General features: G+C 39.1%; 1 protein-coding gene across 1 annotated transcript; it reads left to right on the top strand.

Annotated features, from left to right (window-relative positions):
• Positions 1–10,112: 10,112 nt before the first annotated feature.
• LOC128690796 (zinc finger protein 569) lies at positions 10,113–15,278 on the top strand. Its single transcript, XM_053779517.2, has 2 exons — positions 10,113–10,373; positions 13,351–15,278. Exon 2 carries the CDS (start codon positions 13,495–13,497, stop codon positions 15,127–15,129), a length of 1,635 nt encoding a protein of 544 aa, XP_053635492.1. The 5' UTR covers positions 10,113–10,373; positions 13,351–13,494; the 3' UTR covers positions 15,130–15,278.
• Positions 15,279–27,297: the final 12,019 nt, after the last annotated feature.

Here is a 27,297-nt window from a genome sequence, read left to right as displayed (position 1 = left end):
TTTTCTAAATAGCTCTTGTTCTTTTTTATTTCTTCTATTGTCCATGGGGAAGTGGAAAAGAATCTTTCCTCCGTAAGCCATGCGTGTCGTATGAGGCGACTAAAATGCCGGGAGCAATGGGCTAGTAACCCCTTCTCCTGTATACAATTACTAAAAAAGAGAAGAAGAAAAACTTTATAAAACTGGGTTGCTTAAATGTGCGTGGATGTAGTGCGGATGACAAGAAACAGATGATTGCTGATGTTATGAATGAAAAGAAGTTGGATGTCCTGGCCCTAAGCGAAACAAAGCTGAAGGGGGTAGGAGAGTTTCAGTGGGGGGAAATAAATGGGATTAAATCTGGAGTATCTGAGAGAGTTAGAGCAAAGGAAGGGGTAGCAGTAATGTTAAATGATCAGTTATGGAAGGAGAAAAGAGAATATGAATGTGTAAATTCAAGAATTATGTGGATTAAAGTAAAGGTTGGATGCGAGAAGTGGGTCATAATAAGCGTGTATGCACCTGGAGAAGAGAGGAATGCAGAGGAGAGAGAGAGATTTTGGGAGATGTTAAGTGAATGTATAGGAGCCTTTGAACCAAGTGAGAGAGTAATTGTGGTAGGGGACTTGAATGCTAAAGTAGGAGAAACTTTTAGAGAGGGTGTGGTAGGTAAGTTTGGGGTGCCAGGTGTAAATGATAATGGGAGCCCTTTGATTGAACTTTGTATAGAAAGGGGTTTAGTTATAGGTAATACATATTTTAAGAAAAAGAGGATAAATAAGTATACACGATATGATGTAGGGCGAAATGACAGTAGTTTGTTGGATTATGTATTGGTAGATAAAAGACTGTTGAGTAGACTTCAGGATGTACATGTTTATAGAGGGGCCACAGATATATCAGATCACTTTCTAGTTGTAGCTACACTGAGAGTAAAAGGTAGATGGGATACAAGGAGAATAGAAGCATCAGGGAAGAGAGAGGTGAAGGTTTATAAACTAAAAGAGGAGGCAGTTAGGGTAAGATATAAACAGCTATTGGAGGATAGATGGGCTAATGAGAGCATAGGCAATGGGGTCGAAGAGGTATGGGGTAGGTTTAAAAATGTAGTGTTAGAGTGTTCAGCAGAAGTTTGTGGTTACAGGAAAGTGGGTGCAGGAGGGAAGAGGAGCGATTGGTGGAATGATGATGTAAAGAGAGTAGTAAGGGAGAAAAAGTTAGCATATGAGAAGTTTTTACAAAGTAGAAGTGATGCAAGGAGGGAAGAGTATATGGAGAAAAAGAGAGAAGTTAAGAGAGTGGTGAAGCAATGTAAAAAGAGAGCAAATGAGAGAGTGGGTGAGATGTTATCAACAAATTTTGTTGAAAATAAGAAAAAGTTTTGGAGTGAGATTAACAAGTTAAGAAAGCCTAGAGAACAAATGGATTTGTCAGTTAAAAATAGGAGAGGAGAGTTATTAAATGGAGAGTTAGAGGTATTGGGAAGATGGAGGGAATATTTTGAGGAATTGTTAAATGTTGATGAAGATAGGGAAGCTGTGATTTCGTGTATAGGGCAAGGAGGAATAACATCTTGTAGGAGTGAGGAAGAGCCAGTTGTGAGTGTGGGGGAAGTTCGTGAGGCAGTAGGTAAAATGAAAGGGGGCAAGGCAGCCGGAATTGATGGGATAAAGATAGAAATGTTAAAAGCAGGTGGGGATATAGTTTTGGAGTGGTTGGTGCAATTATTTAATAAATGTATGGAAGAGGGTAAGGTACCTAGGGATTGGCAGAGAGCATGCATAGTTCCTTTGTATAAAGGCAAAGGGGATAAAAGAGAGTGCAAAAATTATAGGGGGATAAGTCTGTTGAGTGTACCTGGTAAAGTGTATGGTAGAGTTATAATTGAAAGAATTAAGAGTAAGACGGAGAATAGGATAGCAGATGAACAAGGAGGCTTTAGGAAAGGTAGGGGGTGTGTGGACCAGGTGTTTACAGTGAAACATATAAGTGAACAGTATTTAGATAAGGCTAAAGAGGTCTTTGTGGCATTTATGGATTTGGAAAAGGCGTATGACAGGGTGGATAGGGGGGCAATGTGGCAGATGTTGCAAGTGTATGGTGTAGGAGGTAGGTTACTGAAAGCAGTGAAGAGTTTTTACGAGGATAGTGAGGCTCAAGTTAGAGTATGTAGGAAAGAGGGAAATTTTTTCCCAGTAAAAGTAGGCCTTAGACAAGGATGTGTGATGTCACCGTGGTTGTTTAATATATTTATAGATGGGGTTGTAAGAGAAGTAAATGCGAGGGTCTTGGCAAGAGGCGTGGAGTTAAAAGATAAAGAATCACACACAAAGTGGGAGTTGTCACAGCTGCTCTTTGCTGATGACACTGTGCTCTTGGGAGATTCTGAAGAGAAGTTGCAGAGATTGGTGGATGAATTTGGTAGGGTGTGCAAAAGAAGAAAATTAAAGGTGAATACAGGAAAGAGTAAGGTTATGAGGATAACAAAAAGATTAGGTGATGAAAGATTGAATATCAGATTGGAGGGAGAGAGTATGGAGGAGGTGAACGTATTCAGATATTTGGGAGTGGACGTGTCAGCGGATGGGTCTATGAAAGATGAGGTGAATCATAGAATTGATGAGGGAAAAAGAGTGAGTGGTGCACTTAGGAGTCTGTGGAGACAAAGAACTTTGTCCTTGGAGGCAAAGAGGGGAATGTATGAGAGTATAGTTTTACCAACGCTCTTATATGGGTGTGAAGCGTGGGTGATGAATGTTGCAGCGAGGAGAAGGCTGGAGGCAGTGGAGATGTCGTGTCTGAGGGCAATGTGTGGTGTGAATATAATGCAGAGAATTCGTAGTTTGGAAGTTAGGAGGAGGTGTGGGATTACCAAAACTGTTGTCCAGAGGGCTGAGGAAGGGTTGTTGAGGTGGTTCGGACATGTAGAGAGAATGGAGCGAAACAGAATGACTTCAAGAGTGTATCAGTCTGTAGTGGAAGGAAGGCGGGGTAGGGGTCGGCCTAGGAAGGGTTGGAGGGAGGGGGTAAAGGAGGTTTTGTGTGCGAGGGGCTTGGACTTCCAGCAGGCATGTGTGAGCGTGTTTGATAGGAGTGAATGGAGACAAATGGTTTTTAATACTTGACGTGCTGTTGGAGTGTGAGCAAAGTAACATTTATGAAGGGATTCAGGGAAACCGGCAGGCCGGACTTGAGTCCTGGAGATGGGAAGTACAGTGCCTGCACTCTGAAGGAGGGGTGTTAATGTTGCAGTTTAAAAACTGTAGTGTAAAGCACCCTTCTGGCAAGACAGTGATGGAGTGAATGATGGTGAAAGTTTTTCTTTTTCGGGCCACCCTGCCTTGGTGGGAATCGGCCAGTGTGATAATAAATAAAAAAAAAAAATATATATATATATATATATATATATATATATATATATATATATATATATATATATATATATATATATATATGCATAATTCCTTTGTATGAAGGCAAAGGGGACAAAAGAGAGTGCAAAAATTATAGGGGGATAAGTCTGTTGAGTATACCCAGTAAAGTGTATGGTAGAGTTATTATTGATAGAATTAAGAGTAAGACGGAGAATAAGATAGCAGATGAACAAGGAGGCTTTAGGAAAGGTAGGGGGTGTGTGGACCAGGTGTTTACAGTGAAACATATAAGTGAACAGTATTTAGATAAGGCTAAAGAGGTCTTTGTGGCATTTATGGATTTGGAAAAGGCGTATGACAGGGTGGATAGGGGGGCAATGTGGCAGATGTTGCAAGTGTATGGTGTAGGAGGTAGGTTACTGAAAGCAGTGAAGAGTTTTTACGAGGATAGTGAGGCTCAAGTTAGAGTATGTAGGAAAGAGGGAAATTATTTCCCAGTAAAAGTAGGCCTTAGACAAGGATGTGTGATGTCACCGTGGTTGTTTAATATATTTATAGATGGGGTTGTAAGAGAAGTAAATGCGAGGGTCTTGGCAAGAGGCGTGGAGTTAAAAGATAAAGAATCACACATAAAGTGGGAGTTGTCACAGTTGCTCTTTGCTGATGACACTGTGCTCTTGGGAGATTCTAAAGAGAAGTTGCAGAGATTGGTGGATGAATTTGGTAGGGTGTGCAAAAGAAGAAAATTAAAAGTGAATACAGGAAAGAGTAAGGTTATGAGGATAACAAAAAGATTAGGTGATGAAAGATTGGATATCAGATTGGAGGGAGAGAGTATGGAGGAGGTGAATGTATTCAGATATTTGGGAGTGTACGTGTCAGCAGATGGGTCTATGAAAGATGAGGTGAATTATAGAATTGATGAGGGGGAAAAGGGTGAGTGGTGCACTTAGGAGTCTGTGGAGACAAAGAACTTTGTCCTTGGAGGCAAAGAGGGGAATGTATGAGAGTATAGTTTTACCAACGCTCTTATATGGGTGTGAAGCATGGGTGATGAATGTTGCAGCGAGGAGAAGGCTGGAGGCAGTGGAGATGTCATGTCTGAGGGCAATGTGTGGTGTGAATATAATGCAGAGAATTCGTAGTTTGGAAGTTAGGAGGAGGTGCGGGATTACCAAAACTGTTGTCCAGAGGGCTGAGGAAGGGTTGTTGAGGTGGTTCGGACATGTAGAGAGAATGGAGCGAAACAGAGTGACTTCAAGAGTGTATCAGTCTGTAGTGGAAGGAAGGCAGGGTAGGGGTCGGCCTAGGAAAGGTTGGAGGGAGGGGGTAAAGGAGGTTTTGTGTGCGAGGGGCTTGGACTTCCAGCAGGCATGCGTGAGCGTGTTTGATAGGAGTGAATGGAGACAAATGGCTTTTAATACTTGACGTGCTGTTGGAGTGTGAGCAAAGTAACATTTATGAAGGGGTTCAGGGAAACCGGCAGGCCGGACTTGAGTCCTGGAGATGGGAAGTACAGTGCCTGAACTCTGAAGGAGGGGTGTTAATGTTGCAGTTTAAACTGTAGTGTAAAGCACCCTTCTGGCAAGACAGTGATGGAGTGAATGATGGTGAAAGTTTTTCTTTTTCGGGCCACCTTGCCTTGGTATTTGTCAACATATATATATATATATACAGTGGACCCCTGGTTCACGTCATTAATCCGTTCCTGAGAGCTCATCGTAAAGCAAAATTATCGGAAAGCGAATCAATTTTCCCCATAAGAAATAATGGAAATCAAATTAATCCGTGCAAGACACCCAAAAGTATGAAAAAAAAAACTTTTACCACATGAAATATTAAGTTTAATGCAATAGAATAATTACAATAGCAATAATAAAAATGAAATAAACACAATAGAATAATTGACACATACCTTTAATGAAGATCTGGTGATGATTGATGGGATGGGAGGAGGGGAGAGTGTCGAAGTTTTTAATTTTTAGAAGGGGAATCCCTCTCCAATTTTTCACAGTGGGGGCAAATGCATGGTGTAACCAGTCATAGAAAAAGTCCCTAGTAACCCATGCCTTAATGTTTGCCCTCCACAGCACACAAATGAGCCTTGAGGATATTCTTTTGCCTGAATGCTCTGGGAGTTTCTGAGTGATACACCAATAAAGGCTTCACTTTGCAATCACCACTAGCATTGGCACACATGAGAAGAGTAAGCCTGTCTTTCATAGGCTTATGTCCTGGGAGTGCCTTTTCCTTCTGAGTAATGTAGGTCCTGCTTGGCAATTTCTTCCAAAACAGGCCTGTTTCGTCACAATTAAACACTTGTTCAGGTTTCAATCCTTCAGCCTCTATGTACTCTTTGAATTCATGCACATATTTTTCAGCCGCTTTCTGGTCTGAACTGGCAGCCTCACCATGCCTAATCACACTATGTATGCCACTACGATTCTTAAATCCTTCAAACCAACCTTTGCTGGCCTTAAATTCACTTACATCACCACTAGTTGCAGGCATTTTTCTAATTAAATTCTCGTGCAACTGCATAGCCTTTTCACAAATGATCGCTTGAGAGATGCTATCTCCAACTATCTGTTTTTCATTTATCCACACCAGTAACAGTCTCTCAACATTTTCTAACACTTGTGATTGCTGTTTTGTAATCACAGTTGCACCTTTTGCAAGAACAGCTTCCTTGATTGCCATTTTCCTGCTCACTATAGTAGAGATGGTTGATTGGGATTTACTATACAACTTGGCCAGGTCCGACACATGCACTCCACTTTCATACTTTGCAATTATCTCTTTCTTCATTTCAATAGTCATTAGCACCCTTGGTCTCGAAGGGTTGGCACTAGAAGCTTTCTTGGGGCCCATGGTGACTTATTTTGCAGAAACAAGCACCAGAAACAGTGATAATATGGATAATATGGAATGTACTGAATGTATCCTTAGATGCGCGCACATTGGCTGGCTTGTAAACACTGGCACACATGGGGCAGTTCAGGCCACGTGTGGACACGTCTCGTACGAATCGTATCGCGTACCGGGTTTTGTTACGGGAACCGGGGCAGTTTTTTGGCGATATAACGCTTCGGATACCGGATTTATCGGTTACTGGTGACTTCGCGAACCGGGGGTCCACTGTATATACATACACCTACCATCCGACTTACGACCGAGCTTGGTTCTGACCAACTGGTCGTAAGTCAAAATGGATGTAAGTCGAACCTTACTACTGAATATCAACATCACATTTTTCTAATGATTTTATTTTATTGTTTTATTCTTGTATTTCATTTTTTACATTACTTTTTATGCTGTTAGTACTGTGTTTTATACTGTAAGGTTTAGGACAAACACTGTGTACATCACAAACAGTTGTTTATTTCCCAGAAATTTGGCATACAAAACACAGTCATAAGTCGAGTGGTCGTATGTCAAGCAGGTCGTAAGTCGGATGGTAGGTGTATATATATATTTTTTTAACCCTTTCAGGGTCGAGAGGCGCTCTCTGAAACTCGTTCTCAGGGTCGAAAATTTTTTGGACAAAAAATTATTTTTTCTTATGAAACGATAGAGAATCTTTTGCCGATCATAATGACACCAAAAGTATGAGATTTGATGGAAAACTTAGGGAATTATGCTCTCGCGAAGTTAGCAGTCTCAATGATGTTTACGCATCGGCGATTTCGCACACTTTGAGCCCTATTTTCGGCCAATTCCTATGTACTAGTCGACAAAAATCATATTTATTTTGCTAGAACTCCATTTTTTCTATCGAATGAGTACAAGAATCCACTCATTTACCAATTTCAACTGTCCAGTAAAGTGGTTAGAACTTGGTAATTTTGCCAATTTCACACACATTTCAGAAGATGCCAATTTCCAAATAGGGTCCAGAATAAACAAGACAGACATTCCTAGCACTAAAATAACAAGTTCTCTGTTTGTTAGTCACGTCCCAAGGCCCCTGTTGCATTTCTTTTGCTTTCCACTTTGAATTTTTATTCTCAAAAAATGAAAGATTTACTGTTATGCAGACTACTGCATTAGTGTAGAAATGGTATAAATAATATCAGAGCACTTGTGAAAGAATATTAGACTCACCAGTTGACGTGTATTGGACGCTTGGCATGATTTGTTTACTTTTGAACTTTGGTAAAAATTGAACATTTCTGCTACTTTGAGCTTAATTTCAAGGTACTTTTCATTGTGAAACCAATCAAAATCATCTCAATTTCTGTAATGTCTTCCATTCTATAAAATGAGACCAGGAAAACTAGAATACAATCATAAATACCATACAAAAATATAGTGCAAAGTTGCTGTTTTAATCCAAAAACACGGTCCAAGTTTTTTTTTTTCTCATGCACTGTGTGCTGCAGGATTTTTTTATACTGTGCACACTGACCACATAGACCCATTCTTTCATATGTAGGCCTACCAGCTTTCTCTCGCTAGATATGAAGGCACTAGAATTTAAGCGTTCTAGTACGTCAATAACCCTGGTGCGTAAGCCGTACTAGTACGTCGGAAACCCTGAAAGGGTTAAGTCGGCCATCTCCCACTGAAGCAGGGTGACCCAAAAAGAAAATACTTTCATCATCATTCAACACTTTCACCTCACTCACACATAATCACTGTTTTTGCAGAGGTGCTCAGAATACAACAGTTTAGAAGCATATACGTATAAAGATACATAACATATTCCTCCAAACTGCCAATATCCCAAACCCCTCCAACTGAGTGTGGAGAGGGAGTGCATGACCTGTCGGTCTTTTCTGAGTAGAATGGGAAGGTAACGAAGTAACATCATCAGGAGATTGTCGTTGGCATTTAGAAGTGGGACCAGAGTCAGTCCGGACAGGCTGGCGATTCGAAAATCGCCTCGCCGCACCGTAGGAGAGGCCGGAAACATAGTCAAAGGAGAGCGGAGGTCAGACAAATTGAAGGAGTCAGTCGAAACCCCGGCACCTGAAGTGGGTGACGAAACAGCACCAGCAAGAGGTACAGGGGCCTTAGGAGTGTCCAAAGAGTGGCCAAAAGACGAGGTGAGGTCAGAACGGGGTGCGGTAACAATAAGGGGCCCGGGGGTAGCGGGGTCATGGATCGGGTACTCCATGGTTAGGTTACTTCTTTCTTTTTGTTTTTAAGAAAAAAAAGAAAGAAAAAAAATAAAAAGAAAAAAAAGAATAAAAAAAGGGGGAACCAGGGAGGGATAGTTCCTAGGAGGAATGAAAGGGCCAGAAATCTCCCTCAGCGCCCAAGAGGACCTCAGTACCGCAAGTAGCAAGTAGCGCAGATGCAGCATGGAACCTGTGCCATACCCTACCCTTCATACCAGTAAACCAGCAATCCGGGATAGCAACCTCACATCTGCCGAGCTACCTCGGTGGACAAAAGAGAGGGTGGCCGGATATCTGCCACAAAGCATACCTCCTTCAGCCACCACCCCCGGAATCCGAAAGGTGGCTTCCAGAGATACACCCGTCGCCCGAAAGATACCCAAAGCCACCCTCCGGGATACCGGAGAGGGATCGGGACATTCCCAGGCGATCCAGATTCCACGGCAAATAATAATAATAATAATAATAATAATAATAATAATAATCCATTTCTACAGGTACATGACACAGACCTAGTTAATATCATTGGCATACTATAGAGAAAGTCTCTGGTTATTCAAAGCATTTCAAACAACTTAGGTTAATCTTGTCCACTAGTTTAATATGTTTATTATGCACCCCATACCTATCCTGTGGGGGTAGACAAAAGATTACAGAGGTACATAATGGGTCCAGGGACTGGACCCCAAAGTTATGATAGCTGAGCAAGTTACTGTTCACTAGGATGTAACTCACGACACTCGCCTAACACCCAGGTACTGAGTTAATATAAGGTGAACAAGGGCAGGAGAGATTGATCCCAGACACCAGTGTGTGAGCTGAGGACTTGTTTGAAGAAAACGTCTAAGACAAGATTTGCAGGAATGGATCACAGCTGAGAAGTCCAGGTGTGGCAATATAGTTGTAGACGAATGGAAGCAGCTCAGGTAGCATTACTGAGACAAGAACTTGGACCGGAACGTGAATGGGTGTGGGTGTGTATGGGAAACACTTATTATGTTTCCTGACAAACCTTACCTAACCTAATAAGATAATAAAAGGACCCCAATAGAAATAATGTAAGTCATATCATGATTTTTTTTTTTTGGGGGGGGGGTATCCTAGGCAATTTACATGTGTTCGTGTATGTTTATATATGATAATTGTGGTCACCTAAATTTATGTACCTGTACCTAAATAAAGTAATATATATAATTTTTATCTGCACATGGATCATATTTACATGTCAAAAAACGAAATAGCATTAGTGCAGTTTGTCATAATATAAACGAAATAAAAAATTTAATATGCCAGTTACATAGGAAATTGATATTCTTTTTCACTGTTCTATAACATGGGTAAATATTGATTTCTTACAGATATTCTTATCCCATCTCTGAGATAGCACCACCTGTTTCAATCCTTGAACTGAATGTTAACTGTTACCTGATACTCTCACATTCCGAAGCTTAGCCAACATAAGTTAGTAAACATTTTTTTGCAAGTACTTACTAATAATATGTAAGTTACATTTGATATAAGTGCTTCATTACATATCGGCATTCTGGATGACATTATAATATAATAAGTCAAAATGTAGCTATACGGAGGAGGCGAGCAGGAACACCACAATCATCACACAGGAGGCGCAGCTGTGGGAAGGTTCTCTGTGGTAACAAGACATAATAATAATAATAATAATAATAATAATAATAATAATAATAATATATCTTTATTTGTACAAGTGCATGTACAAGGTATACATGTACAAGGTAGTTCTACAGTACATGTACAAGGTGTACACTGAACCAGGAGCATCACACAGGAGGCGCTGCTGGGGAAGGTTCACTGTGGTAACGACAGACATCACTCAACCAAAAGAAGCGTCATAATACATCCCAGCTCGTGCAGTTATCAGGTAAAGGAACCTTGGCACAAACTGCATATGCTGTATTACGTAGGTTTGGTGCTTCTTTTTGATTATAATAATAAAGTGCATATATCCTGAAGAAGGAGGTGGGTGTCCCAGCCTCACTGCAACATACTACCACCTCCAGGGGCAATACTTGTGCTATGATATATTTCATTGGTTTCCTATCTCTGATGACATTATCTGTCATTTTCATAACTTATTATTTTGACAAACTCTAATCCTATTATTATTATAATCAAAATAAAGCGCTAAACTCCCATCCTCTTATTGTAGCCAACTGGCCCAGTGGCCTATATAATGGCCTGGAGTTTAATGACTCTCTTACCTGGAGTTTACCTGGAGAGGGTTTCAGGGGTCAACGCCCCTGCGGCTTGGTCTGAGACCAGGCCTCATGGTGGATCAGGGTCTGATCAACCAGGCTGTTACTGCTGGCCACACGCAAGCTGACATACGAACCACAGCCCAGTTGGTCAAGTACTGACTTTAGGTGCCTGTCCAGTGCCTTCTTAAAGACAGCCTTGAGTTCTAACCCCCACCCACACTGTGGTTTGTTAGCCACTGTATTTGATATGTATTCAGTGTATTATACTATGCTGTGTAAGTTTTTATTCAGGTTCAGGTACACATAGTTACATATATTATCATACATAGCAGCATATGTGTAAATTACCTAGGATAATCCCAAAAAGTCAAAATGACTTATTTCCATTTCAGACCTTGTTGTGTTGTGGTAATTTTTAAAGCATAATTCCCTAGCACCTCAAGGAAGTGATATGTAGTTATAACTTATGAATATGATGCCAAGTATGTACCATCTTACTTTGGTCAGGCTATTGCAAGTAGTATTTATGCGAAGGTCATATAAAAGTGGTATGTTTTAGCTGATTAAGATATCACGTGCAGTAATTTGTGTTTTAAAATATGGTTTATGTGGCTGTTAATCATAGTCCTAAATTCAGATCAAATTAAAAGTTTATTCTCTAGAACGATTATAATGTAGGGTTTGCATATTATAAAATATTGGTTACAATGTGTGGTTTACATATTAAATACTAATTACAGAGAGGGCCACTATCATGCCTAGCATGATTAGGCATTTTGGGCAGACTAATAATAATTCAAACTCAATATTGATACAGGTTATGGAGCATATTGATATTAAGGCTAGGTAACTGCATTACAGTTTGTAAATTTAGCAGTGAGAATGGTTTTGTCTTGGCATGATATATAGTTTCTGTTAAAGCTCCTATATTGAAGTATCTCAGGCAAACTTATGACTAGTTTAAAATTCATTGGGTAATTGCTTTATTACATACTTTTATGTTTACAGTCATTTGGGTGAATGTAAGTGTAAATTGGGGGAATCATGGATATCAAGAGTAGGTCTAGTTTGTTTTTTATGTGTGTATAATACAAGTAAGAGAATAGGTGGTTTTCATGTAGTTAGCCGACGGCTGGTTGTGTCAGGGAGTTAAGATGTTTTTTAATGGTAGTTTTGAAAATGATGGTTGTGTCCTCATTTCTCGAGTTTTCAGGTAGGGTGTTCCAGATTTTCGGTCCTTTTATGTACGTTGAAATTTTGTGTAGGTTTAGCCGGTCACAATTTTAACGGTAGTTTTGAAAGTGATGGTTGTGTCTGCAGTTCTAGAGTTTTCAGGCAGGGTGTTCCAGATTTTGGGTCCTTTTATGTACATTGAATTTTTGTATAGGTTTAGCCGGACACTGGGAATGTCATAGAAATTTTTGTGCCTGGTGTTGTGCCTGTGGGTCCTGTCACAACTATCAAGGAAGTGTTTTAGATCAGGGTTAATAGTGGAATTTACAGTTCTGTAAATGTAGGTTGCAGAGTAGTAAGTGTGGATGTTCTGTACAATGAGTAAGTTTAGATCTGTGAAAAGTGGGGAGGTGTGTTGCCTGGGATTGGATTGCATGATTATTCTTACTGCAGCTTTTTGTTGGGTTATTATTGGCTTTAGGTGTGTTGCTGCTGTTGTTCCCTAGGCACAAATAACATAGGTGAGGTGGGGATAGATGAGTAAATAGTATAGTGTGAGAAGGGCTGATTGTGGCACGTAGTAACATATCTTGGAAAGGATCCCACCCGTTTTGGATACTTTTTTTGTCTTGTGTTGGATATGGGTGCTAAATTTCAGGTTGCTTTCGAGGTGTAGGCCCAGGAGTTTGCCCTCATTATGTTTGGCAATAAGAGTGTTGTCAATCTTAATGTTCAGTTATGCAACACCGGCTCTGTTACCAAACATAATATAGAAGGTTTTGTCAGTGTTAAGTTTAAGTTTATTGGCTGTCATGCAAGTAGATATGATCCACCCTTGTTGAAAAAGAAGGCAGGTAGAGTGAGTGACAGTGAATGCCTTCTTAGGGTCACTCTTGGTGAAAAATTGCAGATACAGTATTTAAAAAGTTTAATGAGGCCCTTGAGCTGCATTACTTTTGTTAATTACTGTAGTTAGAAAATTGATCAATTAATAGCTATTGAGAGTGTATAAATCTGTAGTGGAGGGAAGGCAGGGTAGGGGTCATCCTAGGAAAGGTTGGAGGGAGTGGGTAAAGGATGTTTTGTGTGCAAGGGGCTTGGACTTCCAGCAAGCATGTGTGAGCGTATTTGATAGGAGTGAATGGAGACAAATGGTTTTTAATACTTGATGTGTTGTTGGAGTGTGAGCAAAGTAACATTTATGAAGGGATTCAGGGAAACCGGCAGGCTGTACTGAGTCCTGGAGATGGGAAGTACAGTGTCTGCACTCTGAAGGAGGGGTGTTAATGTTGCAGTTTATAAACTGTAGTTTAAAGCACCCCTCTGGCAAGACAGTGATGGAGTGAATGATGATGAAAGTTTTTCTTTTTCGGGCCACCCTGCCATGGTGGGAATCGGCCGATGTGTTAATAAATAAATAAATAAAAAAATTTAAGTTTTGGTGATAATGATAATTTTCTATTACAGATTTGGAAGATATCTTTGGGAAAAGAAAGGGAATCAACTATTAAAGATATGCCTAATTCTGATGATGTTATGAATCATTGAAATTAACATAAATTATCTGAGGAGGCAAGATATCACAACTGCAAGACTGCAACCACTAAAAAAATGTACACTTGTTTTGAATGTGGTGTAGCTTTTCTCACCCAAAGTGAAATTGTATGTCATATGGCAGCTCATGAAGACAAAGCTCACACATGTACTAACTGTAGGAAAGAATTTGCCAGTGAACATGATTATCTTTCACATGTAAGATCATATTGCATTAAAAATAAGGATGAATGCCAGCCTAATAATAGCACTGTTTCTCTTTCATGCAATGAGTGTGGTAAAATATTTACTAATAAGAGTAAGCTTGTTTCCCATATTAGAACTCATACTCAAAAAAAGACATACAGTTGTAGTATGTGTGGTGGGCAGTTTTCTAATAAAAGTACCCTAAATTCTCATGTAACTCGTCATTCTAGTGAAAAAAGTCACCACTGTAGTGTCTGTGGCAAAAGTTTCTTTAATAAGCACAATTTAATTTCACACACTAGAGTACATACTGGTGAGAAACCGTATCAGTGTAAATTTTGCAGTAGACATTTTTCGTCTAAGTCTACATTAAATATTCACATTAGAATCCATACTGGTGAAAGGCCATACAGATGTAAAGTTTGTGGTGAAGCTTTCCTCCAAAAGAGTACTCTCACCTCTCATATGCTCATACACATGGATGACACACCACATAAATGCTTAGAATGTGGCAAAGGATTTTCCTTTGCTAGTGGCCTTCTCAGCCATATGAGAATGCATACTGGTGAAAAACCTTTCCAGTGCAGACTTTGTAGTAAAACATTTACAAAAAATAGCACTCTTAAATGCCATATGAAACTTCATTCAGGAGTCAGGCCATATAAATGTGAATACTGTGGAAAAGAATTTTCATTAAAATGTAACCTAACATCACACATGAATGTACATACCAAGGAAAAGAAATATGCATGTAAAGAGTGTGATAAAGTATTTTTATACAAATGTAATTTGACTTCACACTCAAGAATTCACACAGGTGAAAAACCGTATCACTGTATGGAATGTGATAAAGAATTTAATAAGAAAAGTTCACTTACATCTCATATAAGAATGCATACTGGAGAAAAGCCATTCGAGTGTAACTATTGCAAAAAAGTATTTTCGCAAAAAAGTTCATTAATTTCACACATGAGTAAGCACTTGGAAGAAGCACCATATAAGTGTCTGGTGTGTGGCAAAGGATTTACATTTTCCAGTATTCTTAATTGTCATATGGCTACACACACAGGTGAGAAGCCTTATAAGTGCATGATTTGTGGCCGAAGATTTGGAACAAAAGGTAATTATAACTCTCATGTAAAATTACACATGAAAGAAAAGTCAAAGTATTATAAATTACTCTCTCATGAAACCCATAAACACTTTCCTATTCTTTCACCATTTGAATATGTGGAATGTAATATTGATGCACAACCAGACAAACCTTCACAAATTGAAGCTTTTGAGCCTTCTTTATCAAAGTCTGTGCTCCCTGCACTCTGCAAATCTAAAGGTACAAATGAATATGAAGGTACTTTGCTAGAAAATTATGAGAAAAATCAGGAATATTTAAATCTAAAAAGCTTTGAATCAAATTTTTCACAAAATTTTGTCAAAAAAGAAAACACAGACCTTCACATGATTGTTAAAGAGGAAGTGGACATATCATCTGACTATCAAGATTAATATACTGTATTATACTCCTCTCAAGGGAAGTGCCTTGATGCCAGTGAGAGGTTCTTGATCCAAGGAAAAACACCTAGCATAATAGTAATAATTGTTGCTGCTGATTTAGAAACTAGGTTGCAGTGGGTAAAGTTTCAGTATATTTATTTATTGACAATAAAAATTTGCATTTCTTTTGAAATATACTTTACATAAAAGTTACAATTCATTTAGTTACAGTTTTGATACAGCTATGTTACAAATACAAGTTGATTAAATTCAATAAAACTGTATGTTCAAAAGAAAGCCATATTTTTTTTTTACAGCATTTCAAACTAATCTTAAAACTTACAAACTACAGAACTTAATTCTAGTCATAGCATATAAATTTAGGCATTGTGTGATAGTAAAGTGTGAATAATTCAGTTCCAGTTATTATAAGGTAATTGGGATAAAGATATATAGGTATTAAGAGTTTGCTTGCTGTTGAAAAGGAATTTACATTGAGTATGAAGAGAGATTTCAAATGACATATTGGACAATTAGACTATTGGACAATAGTTTTTCCCAATTTTTTTCTCAATACTGTATACACTCCATTCATTAATACAATACTCCTTCATTCTAAGTCTTAACCCTTTGGCTATCTGTTAAAAAGAACTACGTTGTTAACGCCAAGGTCCGTCATGCAGATCTACATCATTCAGATAGGCTGTGAGCAGTAAATTTTGACAAAGATATGAGAGAAGGGGTCTATTGTGAATGTGCAGAGTAAAAAAAAAAAAAAAACCTGCCTCATGTGGTGCATGATGGGAAAAGTAAAACTCTGACCTTATGTTTGGTTTAAAATAGCAAATTTGAGGGCTTTTTTTAGGATGCTTTTTATGGTTTTATTGGCAGGTTCTTGGTATCATCTGATAGAATGGAAGACATTCTAATGAATTAAGAGATGATTTTAGCAGGTTCCAAGATTGTAATCAGCCTCAAAGTAGTGGAACTATTTGATTTTTGCTGATATTCCTAATGATGGCTAAGGCCTTCCTTACATCCATGGTCTGTTGTATGGGTTTTTACTAGGTCTGATTCAAATATTGGGATGCTGTAAACCATAACAAATTATTCCTGGTTATATTTTAATAGAGAAATCTTCGATGTTTTGTGTGGTGTATTCAAAATGGAAGGCAGATGTAATATATGAGAGGCTTGGGGATGCAATTATTGCACAGAGTAAATGTTTTAGTGCCTGGAATGTCTACAGTGTTTATATTGGACTGGTTTTAAGATTCTTTATTTTAGCATGATACAATGTTTGTACAGAGGTTAATGATATTTAGGTGTACATGCAGAAAGCCTCTTTAACTCTTTGACTGTCGCGGCCGTATATATACGTCTTACGAGGTACCGTGTTTGATGTATATATACTCATAAATTCTAGCGGCTTCAAACCAAGCAGGAGAAAGCTGGTAGGCCCACATGTGAGAGAATGGGTCTGTGTGGTCAGTGTGCACCATATAAAAAAAAATCCTGGAGCACGCAGTGCATAATGAGAAAAAAAACTCCGACCATTTTTTTTTAATTAAAATACCGACTTTGTGGTCTATTTTCGTATAGTATTTATAGTTGTATTTTCGTTTTCTTGGTCTCATTTGATAGAATGGAAAACATATTATAGAAATAGAGGTGATTTTGATTGATTTTACTATAAAAAGAACCTGGAAATGGAGTTCAAAGTAGGGGAAATGTTTGATTTTTGCCAATGTTCAAAAGTAAACAAATGATGTCATTGTCCAATAAATGTCCAACTAGCCATTCTAATATGCAGTCATGAATGGGTTGATGTTATTTATACAATTATTACAGTACTGCAGTAGTCTGCATAATAGTAAGTCTTCTATTTTTTGTTTGAATAAAAATTCAAAATAGAAAGCAAGAGTAATATCAGAGGGGCCTGGAGACATGACTGATGAACAAAGAAAATGTTATTTTAGAGCCAGGAATGTCTGCATTGTTCATTCTGGACCTTATTTTGAAATTGTCATATTTTTTAATTTTCGTGAAATTGGCCAAATTGCAAATTTCTGACCACATTGTTGGGTAGTTGAAATCGGTAAATGGGCAGTTTCTTGTACTCAATCGATAGAAAAAATGGAGTTCTAAAGAAATAGCAATGAGTTTGGTCGACTGGAACAACGGAATTAGGTGAAAATAGGGCTCAAAGTGGGCGAAATTGCCGATTTGTAAATATCGCCGAGGTCGCTAACTTCGCGAGAGCATAATTCCGTCAGTTTTCCATCAAATTTCGTTTTTTTGGTGTCATTACAATCAGGAAAGATTCTCTATCATTTCATAACAAAAAATAATTTTTTTTTTTTTTTTTAAATTTTGCGACGCCAGGAGACACCTCAGGATTGGGGGTTGCGACAGTCATGGGGTTAATATGCAGAGCATTTCAGTCAAACTTAAGACTATCTTAAGATTAATAAATCAGTGACTAAAATTGAGTGCTTTATTTACAGTCTCTTAGGTGGTTATAAAAATAAATTTAGGAGTTACAATGAATACAAGAGAATTGAATATCCTATAAATACATTCTCTATGGCTCTTATCAAGTTTAATTGTTTTAAGAATTACAGCTTTGATTATGATTACAGGTAATGAGGATTCTAGCATATTAACATAATATCGACACATTCAATGCTTTAATGGTTGTGAGGATTACAGATATTGAGAATAAGATTATATAGTTTTCCATATGTTTGTGACAATGAGAATATAGATATATAGTTTTCACATATGTATTTAGCTGATGTTGGGATATGTTAGGGAGAGAATGTGTTTTTTAATGGTAGTTTTGAAGATGCTGGCTGAAAGAGTGGCTCTGGAGATTTCCAGTAGGGAGTTCCAGATTTTGGGCCCTTTTATGTACATGAATTTTTATAAAGATTAAGCCTGACATTGGGTACATAAAAGGGCTATACACAGTCTGTTGTATCAACATAGGCCCTCTTTCCCTTTTCAAAAACCCTGATCCAGAGATAAACACATTGGTACTCTTAAGTGTCTTCATTCCCACTTGTCAGCTCTTCCCATTGTCTGCGTATCTCGGATGTGATCTGGTATTTTTTTAAATGCAGAAATTTAATTATATGAGCATCGTTCTCATAGTTCATTTACCTAATTAAGATGTTGCTCAGAACATTTGACAAGTAAAGTACTGTATTCAGTTTGTGTAGTCATATAAGGTATATACCGTACTAAAATATCTAAAAGCATTACATGCATCACTAATAATTATTGCAGTGCTTGATTTTGGTAAAATCTAAGTGATCATTGGTAATGATAATTCAGCACATTTCTGTTATATAGTGTCATTGTCTTAATTTAATTCTGGTAATTGTATTTGGGATGCACTGAAGAAAATATATTTTTTCTTAAAGTTTTATTGATTTTATGTAACCTAGTAGGTTTTTTTTAATACATCGCCCGTTTCCCACCGAGGCAGGGTGACCCAAAAAGAAAGAAATAACTTTCATCATTTAACACTTTCACCATCACTCATACATAATCACTGTCTTTGCAGAGGTGCTCAGATACGACAATTTAGATTTCCCTCCAAACTGCCAATATCCCAGACCCCTCCTTTAACCCTTAAACGGTCCAAATAGATCGATGTTCAAATCCGTAGTGCTCCAAAAGTAGATCTATGTTTTTTTACATATTTTCAAATATAACAAAAAAAAAATGTAGATAAAAGTTTTTTTACACATTTTCAAATGTAAAAAAAAAAGACGATGTAAATTTTTTTACATACGTACTTTCAAATGTTGAAAATACGTATATATACGTTTGGACCATTTAAGGGTTAAAGTGCAGGCACTGTACTTCCCATTTCCAGGACTCGAGTCCGGCTAACCGGTTTCCCTGAATCCCTTCACAAAATATTACCCTGCTCACGCTCCAACAGCTCGCCAGGTCCCAAAAACCATCCGTCTCCATTCACTCCTAACGTGCTCACACACGCTTGCCTGAAGTTCAAGCCCCTCACCCACAAAACCTCCTTTACCCCCTCCCTCCAACGTTTTTGAGGACGACTCAGTAGATATGTACTGTATATAATGGCCAAATAGTTTTTAAACCTGTTTTTTAAAAAATATGAGTCCTTTTGGATTTTGTGAAGTTCTGTTCCTGTCAACTCCTTAGTGTTTCTGTTATGCCTTTTTTTCATTACCACATGTCGTAAAATTATTAGTATTTCACTTTATGGAAGTCATAGTATATATAAGTTTAGTGCTGTAGAACACTTTTGGGGTTAGTGCTCATTTTCATAACTAAAAAATAATCTCTGGAAGAAAAATCTTTGATGTTTTAAAAAAAAAAGTGAATAAAGTAAAAAAATTTAATGATCTTTGATATGTTACTTTAAAAGTTCCCCCCCCCCCAAAAAAAAAAAAAAAAAGTTATTTGACCTTTTGATTTCATTACTTTTTGCTTTATGGCACTGAATCACTGTGTGTCTTGAAATACGGTATGTCAGATCTACAGTATATTAATCCATACCTTTTTCAGGAACTTAACCAGCTTGATGATGGTAGAGATTTGGTTCTTTGTTACCTTGGAGCTGTATAGCCCTTGTGGCTTAGCGCTTCTTTTTGATTATAATAATAATAATAATGTTACCTTGGATTTCAACACCTGCCAAGCATTTTCTATGTCAAATTGAGATCAGGCTGTTATCTGGCCACTCTAAAACAGGGATTTCATGCTGGCTAAACCAATCTTTGGCCCTTTTGCATTGGTTGGGGGGGGGGGGGGAGGCTCCTTTCATACAGATGCTGGTGCCATAAATATGGTAACAAGTGAGAAGTTTCTCATCAAGACTCTGTCATCCAGGAAAGTGATAACATGAGTCATATAGATAAGCTAAGATTAATTGCAAGTGCAGGAAACATAGATATTATTGCTATAAGAGAGACCTGGCTCAATCTGAAGGATAGATGCCTTCTGAATGTCACATACAAGGCTATAAATTATTCCACACTGACAGGGTCAACAGGAAGGGTGGTGGAGTAGTGATGTATGTCAAAGACAGTTTAAATTGTTGTATTAGACAAGATATAAAATTAGAAGCATCAGCCACTAAATCTGTTTGGATACAGCTTCTCGAGGGCCGTGAAAAACTTATTTTGGGTGTGATTTACAGGGCCCCAAATCTTGATAGGGAGTGCAGTAAACTTCTATGGGACGAAAACACTGTATGGCCCTTGTGGTTTAGCGCTTCTTTTTTATTATAATAATGTGGGACGAAATTCGTAAGGCATCTACATACGAAAATGTTGTGCTAATGGGAGATTTCAACTGTAGACAGATTGACTGGAGCAATTTGACAGGAAATTTAGTCAAGTGACTTTCTTGATACGATTCAGGATTGTTTTTTAAAACAGTTTGTGACAGAACCAACTAGAGGAAATAACCTGCTTGACTTTGTTCTTGCCAGCAGGGAAATGCTAATTAATAATCTTGAGGTTAATGATGAGCTTGAGGAAAGTGATCACAAATCACTCAGTTTTAATATATCATGGAATTCCCCTAATAATGGCAATCAAGTCTCTGTCCCTGAATTCCACTTGGCTGATTTCATAGGACTGAAAAATTACTTGGGTAGGCTGAACTGGAATGACCTGACTATGGGTCAGGTAGGTGGTGGTGATTGCCGATATGACGTTTTCCAGGGCATAGTTCTAGCTGCTCAGACAACTTATGTTCCAAATAGGGAAATCAGATCAAACAAAAATGATCCTAAATGGATGAACAATAGATTAAAACATCTCATTGGTCAAAAGAGAGGCATATATGTATAGGCAAATCAAAAGAGGAGAGGGGCAATTAAGAAATCAGTATATTCAATTAAAGAGATAAATAAAAAAGGGAATAAGAAAAGCAAAAAGATTATGAGGTTAAAGTTGCAAGAAAATCAAAGACTAACCCAAAAGGATTCTTTCAGGTATACAGAAGTAAGATCAGGGACGAGATAGGCCCACTCAAAAGTTACTCGGGTCAGCTCACAGACAGTGATAAGGAAATGTGTAGAATTTTTGACACATACTTCCTCTCAGTTTTTGCACAGGAAGATATTAGCGATATTCCAGAAATAATAAATTATGTAGAACAGGACGATAAACTATGCACGATTAGGGTCACAGGTGACATGGTCTTTAGGCAAACAGAGAAATTAAAACCTAACAAATCCCCAGGCCCTGATGAACTGTACGCAAGGGTTCTAAAGGAATGTAAAGAGGAGCTTAGCAAACCTTTGGCTAATCTTTTCAACATATCACTACAAACTGGCATTGTGCCAGATAAGTGGAAAATGGCAAATGTGATACCTATTTTCAAAGCAGGTGACAGGTCCTTAGCTTCGAACTATAGACCAATAAGCCTAACCCCCATAGTGGGAAAATTTATGGAATCAATTGCCGAGGCAGTTTGTAGCCACCTTGAAAAGCATAAATTAATCAACGAATCTCAGCATGGTTTTACAAAGGAGCGTTCCTGTCTTACGAATTTATTAACTTTTTTCACTAAGGTATGCTGTATAGCCCTTGTGGCTTAGTGCTTCTTTTTTATTATAATTATTCATTAAGGTATTTGAGGAGGTAGATCATGGTAATGAATATGATATTGTGTATATGGACTTCAGTAAGGCTTTTGACAGGGTCCCACATCAGAGACTATTGAGGAAAATTAAGGCACATGGAATAGGAGAAATTTTTTCCTGGATAGAGGCATGGTTGGCAAATAGGCAGCAGAGAGCTTGCATAAATGGGGAGAAATCAGAGTGGGGAAGTGTCATGAGCGGTGTTCCACAGGGGTCAGTGTTGGGCCCCCTGTTGTTCACAATCTACATAAACGACATTGATGAGGGCATAAAGAGCGACATAAGCAAGTTTACCGATGACATCAAAATAGGCTGTCGAATTCATTCTGACAAGGACATTAGAGCACTCCAGGAAGATTTGAATAGACTGATGCAGTGGTCAGAGAAGTGGCAGATGCAGTTTCATATAGACAAATGCAAAGTTCTAAATGTTGGACAGGAAAATAACCATGCCACATATAAACTAACGTAGATCTTAATATACAGATTGCGAAAAAGATTTAAGAGTTCTGGTTAGCAGTAATCTGAAACCAAGACAACAGTGCATAAGTGTTCAAAATAAAGGTAACAGAATCCTTGGTTTCATATCAAGAGGCATAAATAATAGGAGTCCTCAGGTTGTTCTTCAACTCTATATATCCTTGGTTAGGCCTCATTTAGATTATGCTGCACAGTTTTGGTCACCGTATTACAGAATGGATGCAAATGGTCTGGAGAATATGCAAAGGAGGATGACAAAGTTGATCCCATGTATCAGAAATCTTCCCTATGAGGATAGATTGAGGGCCCTGAATCTGCACACTCTAGAAAGGCGTAGAATTAGGGGGGATATGATTAAGGTGTATAAATGGAAGACAGGAATAGATAAAGGGGATGTAAATAACACGCTGAAAATATCTAGCCTAGACAGGACTCGCAGCAATGGTTTTAAGTTGGAAAAATTTCAGATTCAGGAAGGATATAGGAAAGCAATGGTTTGGTAATAGAGTTGTGGATGAGTGGAACAAACTTCCAAGTACAGTTATAGAGGCTAAAATGTAGTGTAGTTTTAAAATAGGTTAGATAAATACATGAGTGGATGTGGGTGGGTGTGAGTTGGACCTGATTAGCTTGTCCTACTAGGTCATTTGCCGTGTTCCTTCCTTAAGTGATTGTGACCTGACCTGACTAGGTTGGGGCATTGGCTTAAGCCGGTAGGAGACTTGGGCCTGCCTTGCATGGGCCAGTAGGCCTGTGAGTAAGACAAGTGTGGCCAGTGTGAAGACAGGAGAGAGTAGTCTCCCAACCCTGACGTTGATGACAAGAAGACGGTCAAAAACCTATACTCGGTTTAATAGAATGAAGTTTGTTATGGAGCAGATCAGACCAATGTTGTTGCCAACGGGTGCGAAAGTGCATAGCAATTTCAGCAAAATAGTCTGTGAATGGAACACCTCTATATGAAACTGGTGACCACGCAGCAGTGTCTGCCTGTTCAATGCCCTGTACGTCAACACGACCAGGGACCCAGCAAAAAGCAATATCTTTGTGTTTGCTAGAGATATGGTATAGCCAAAGTTGGAGACAAAGAACTACAGGGTGAGGTGTATCAAATTTTCTTATAGCCTGTAAAGCACTAAGGGAATCTGAAATGACCACAAATGGTGACACAGGCATAAATGCTGAATAAGTGCTACAAGAATGGCATACAATCCAGCCGTAAAAATGCTAGTTGAGGATAATAAATGTCCTTGCACGACACTGTCCAGAAACACTGCTGCAAATCTGACGCTGTCAGAAGACTTAGAATCATCGGTGTACACTGCAATGGCATGAGAATGAGAGTGGAAGTGGTCAAGAAAAAGAGAGCAGGAAGCCACCATAGGGAGTTGGGCTTTCACACATGGCAGTGGGAAAGAACGGACTCGAACAGCTGGAACTTCCTAAGGGGGCAGAGAAAAGTGAGATGCTACATGAACATAGAAAGGTGGTAACTGAAGAGAAGCCAAGAGCAAATGTAGGCAGAGAGAAAAGGGGTGAAGTAAGCAGGGGCGATGAGCAAATTAAGAACATCTACTAATATCAGTGACCATCCTATATATGGAAGGATTGTGGAGGTAATGAGATTGAACATAATAGCGAAGGCAATGAGCATCATGGTGATCAGACAAGGATGGAATATTTGCTTCTGCATAGTGGCTCTCAACGGGATGAACGAAAGGCACCAAGGCACAGACGGAGACCATGGTGATGAATGAGTTCTAACTTAGAGTTGTGGGAGAGGCCGCAGAATAGATTTGGTCACCATAATCCAGCTTGGACAAGACTAGGGTGGAATGCAAACTGAGGAGAGTGTGACGATCTGCTCCCCACGAATGATGAGCAAGAACTTTAAGGAGATTTAGCCAACCATGGCAAGTTGTCTTTAAAGAAGAAATGTGTGGTCTCCATGTCAGCCGGCGATCAAGGAGCAGACCCAGAAACTTGACTGTATCACATGTCGGAATACATGAACCGTGTAAGTACAAGGAAGTATCCAGAATAAGAGCACATCTAGTGAAGGTAATGAACTGGGTTTTCATGCTAGAGAGAAGTGGTCCAATGGGAGACTTGGTCTATCACAACCTGAAGAGAGGCTGTTACTAATCGACAGTCAGTGCCCTAGTAAGCTATAGCAAAGTCATCAACATAAAGTGACGACCAAATATGCGAAGGAAGAATGGAAGGGAGGTCATTTATAGCTAAAAGAAAGGGTAGTGCTGAGGACACAACCTTATGGAACTCCCTCAGCTTGTACAAAGTCCGAGGAAAGTGAAGCATCAATACGGACCTGAAAATGTCTTATCAGACAAGAAAACAGCAATGAAGTTTGATAGATTACCGTGGAGGCCTAAGGAATGGGCTTGGGCTAAGATGTTATACCTCCAAGTGGTGTCATATGCCTTCTCTAGATCAAAAAAGACCACTAGGACAGAGTGGTTGTTAGCAAAGGCATTTCAAATATACTTATCTAAGTGGAGCAAGGGGTCTACAGTAGAGCGGCCTTTGTGAAAGCCATATTGGCGAGGGGAAACACTATTGTGTGTCTCTAAGACCCACATCAGACGTCTATTCACCAATCGTTCCATCACCTTGCAGACCACACTGGTCAGGGCAATGGAACGATAGTGAGAGGTGTCAAGTCCCGAGGCACCTAAACGGTAGTACATTAGCCGATTTCCAGAGTTGAGGGAGAACCCCTTGCTTCCAAATTAGATTGAAAAGATGTAAAAGAGCAGGAATGGCCATAGAATGGAGATGTTGAAGCATATTGATGTGTATATCAACAGGTCCTGGTGCCGACGGCCAGCAAATGGAAAGCATGGACTCCAGTTCTTGAAGAGTAAAAGGTACATCATACAGCTCCAACCCATCGGAGGAGAAATCTAAGGGCAATTGCTCTTTGGTAGGTTTAGACTAAGAAATAAGGGACAGAGGTGAAACCCTTGGGAGATACAGACAAGATAGTTCCTGATTGCTGTGGCAACTTCTAAGGGTTCCACGACATCAACTCCAGCAACCCACAAAACGGGAGCTGGGCCCTGAGTGTACTTACCACACAATTTCCGCACTTTTTTCCAAATCGCGCACATAGGGGAAGATGAGTTAATGGTAGACAAGTAGTCTCGCCAATAAGTGCACTTAGCATCGTGGATGATGCGGCAAGCAACTGCCCTTGCCCGCTTGAAATCCAACAGATACTTCATGGTACAGTTATATTGATAACGGCTCCACACAGCATGTTTTAAACACACCGTGCTGGCGCATGTAGGAGACCATGGTACTCATGTCTGAGAATGCCTACCTGAGATTTTGGGGATAGAATGAGTCGCCACAGCGAGGACTAAGGTTGAAAATTGGTGCACCAGTTCATTAACCCTTAAACGGTCCAAACAGATCGACGTTCAAATTCGTAGTGCTACAAAAGTAGATCTTCTTTTTTTTACATATTTTCAAATATAACAAAAAAAATGTAGATAAAAGTATTTTTTACACGTTTTCAAATGTAAAACAAAAAAGATCTACATTTTTTTACATGCTTTCAGATGTTGAAAAAACGTATATATACGTTTGGACCATTTAAGGGTTAATAGAGGACGAAAGGGGGTCCTCGCAACAGGTGGTAAGATGGGAGCATAAGTCCCAATCTGCTTGAGCAAATTACCAACGAGACCTACGAAACGGTCAGGCATACATAGTAGAAGCAATAAGGATGGGAAAGTGATCCCTAGCGTGTAAATCTGGAGGAACAGACCATGCAAAATCAAGTGCAATGAGTGAGGAACAGGTAGAAAGATCAATGCAGGAGAGAGACCGAGTACAAGACTCAAAATGGGTAGGAGCACCTGTGTTTAAAAGATGAGGATGAGATGTGAGAAGAGTCTCCAACTGATCACCACGAGAATCCAATTGGAACCCTCCCCACAGGTGATGGTGAGCATTAAAATCGCCCAGCAACAATATGGGCGGTGGTAGAGATGAAATTAAAAATGCGATATCAGAGATACAGAATGCACGGGAGGGAGAAAGATAAAGAGTAAATTGTAAACCATTGGTATAAATTAATACGAGCTGCAGTATAATGCAGCAGGGAACGAATAAAAACTTGTTGATATGGTATGTCAATGCGTACAAGAAGCGTGCTTTCATTAAATGATTCATCAGGTAAAGGATCAGAAGAATGTATCAGCAAGTAGCCCGAAACGGGGCGAATGACAACAGAACGAATTTTGGGCTCTTGCAACCCAACACATACTGGGGACAATTGGGAGAGCAACAATTGGAGTTCTCCTCGATTGCCCCTAAGGCTACGAATATTCCATTGTAAAGAAGACATGTACAGAAATAAAAATGACAACAAGAAATAAAACCTATCTGCTTTGAGGATCAGTAAAGTTAATGTGTAGGGGCAATGGTAAGCGTGTAAGAAAGAATTAGAATACTACTGAGGAGTAGATTGTTGCATGGGTCGTGAAATAAAAGGGGTAGAAGGAGGCGCGTTGGTGTCCGTCGGGGGTGTCATCTCTGTTATATAGCTGGAGATAGCATCTAACGTCTCAGTTGATAAGGAAGCCAACGATGCCATGATGTCAGAGACAGGAGAGACATTGCAAGCACCCATATCCAGCATATAACCAAAAAAGTATCCAAAACAGTTGGGATCCTCTCCAAGATACGATACTACGTGCCGCAAAATGCCCTTCTCACACTATACCACTCACTTATTTATCCATACCTCACCTATGCTATTTGTGCTTGGGGATCAACTGCACCAACACACCTAAAGCCAATAATAACCCAACAAAAAGCTGCAGTAAGAATCACTAAATCCCATCCCTGGCAACACACCCCCCCACTCTTCATAGACCTAAACTTACTCCCAGTTCAGTACATCCACACTTACTACTGTGCAATCTACATCTACAGGGCCTTAAACTCTAATATCAACCTTGACCTAAAACGCTTTCTTGATAGTTGTGACAGAACCCACAGGCATAACACCAGACACAAACATC

The sequence above is a fragment of the Cherax quadricarinatus genome, chromosome 24, assembly GCF_038502225.1.
Source record: "Cherax quadricarinatus isolate ZL_2023a chromosome 24, ASM3850222v1, whole genome shotgun sequence".
NCBI lineage: Eukaryota > Metazoa > Arthropoda > Malacostraca > Decapoda > Parastacidae > Cherax > Cherax quadricarinatus.
The sequence above is the reverse complement of the archived record's forward strand: the minus strand, read 5'-3'. Positions and strand labels throughout refer to the sequence as shown.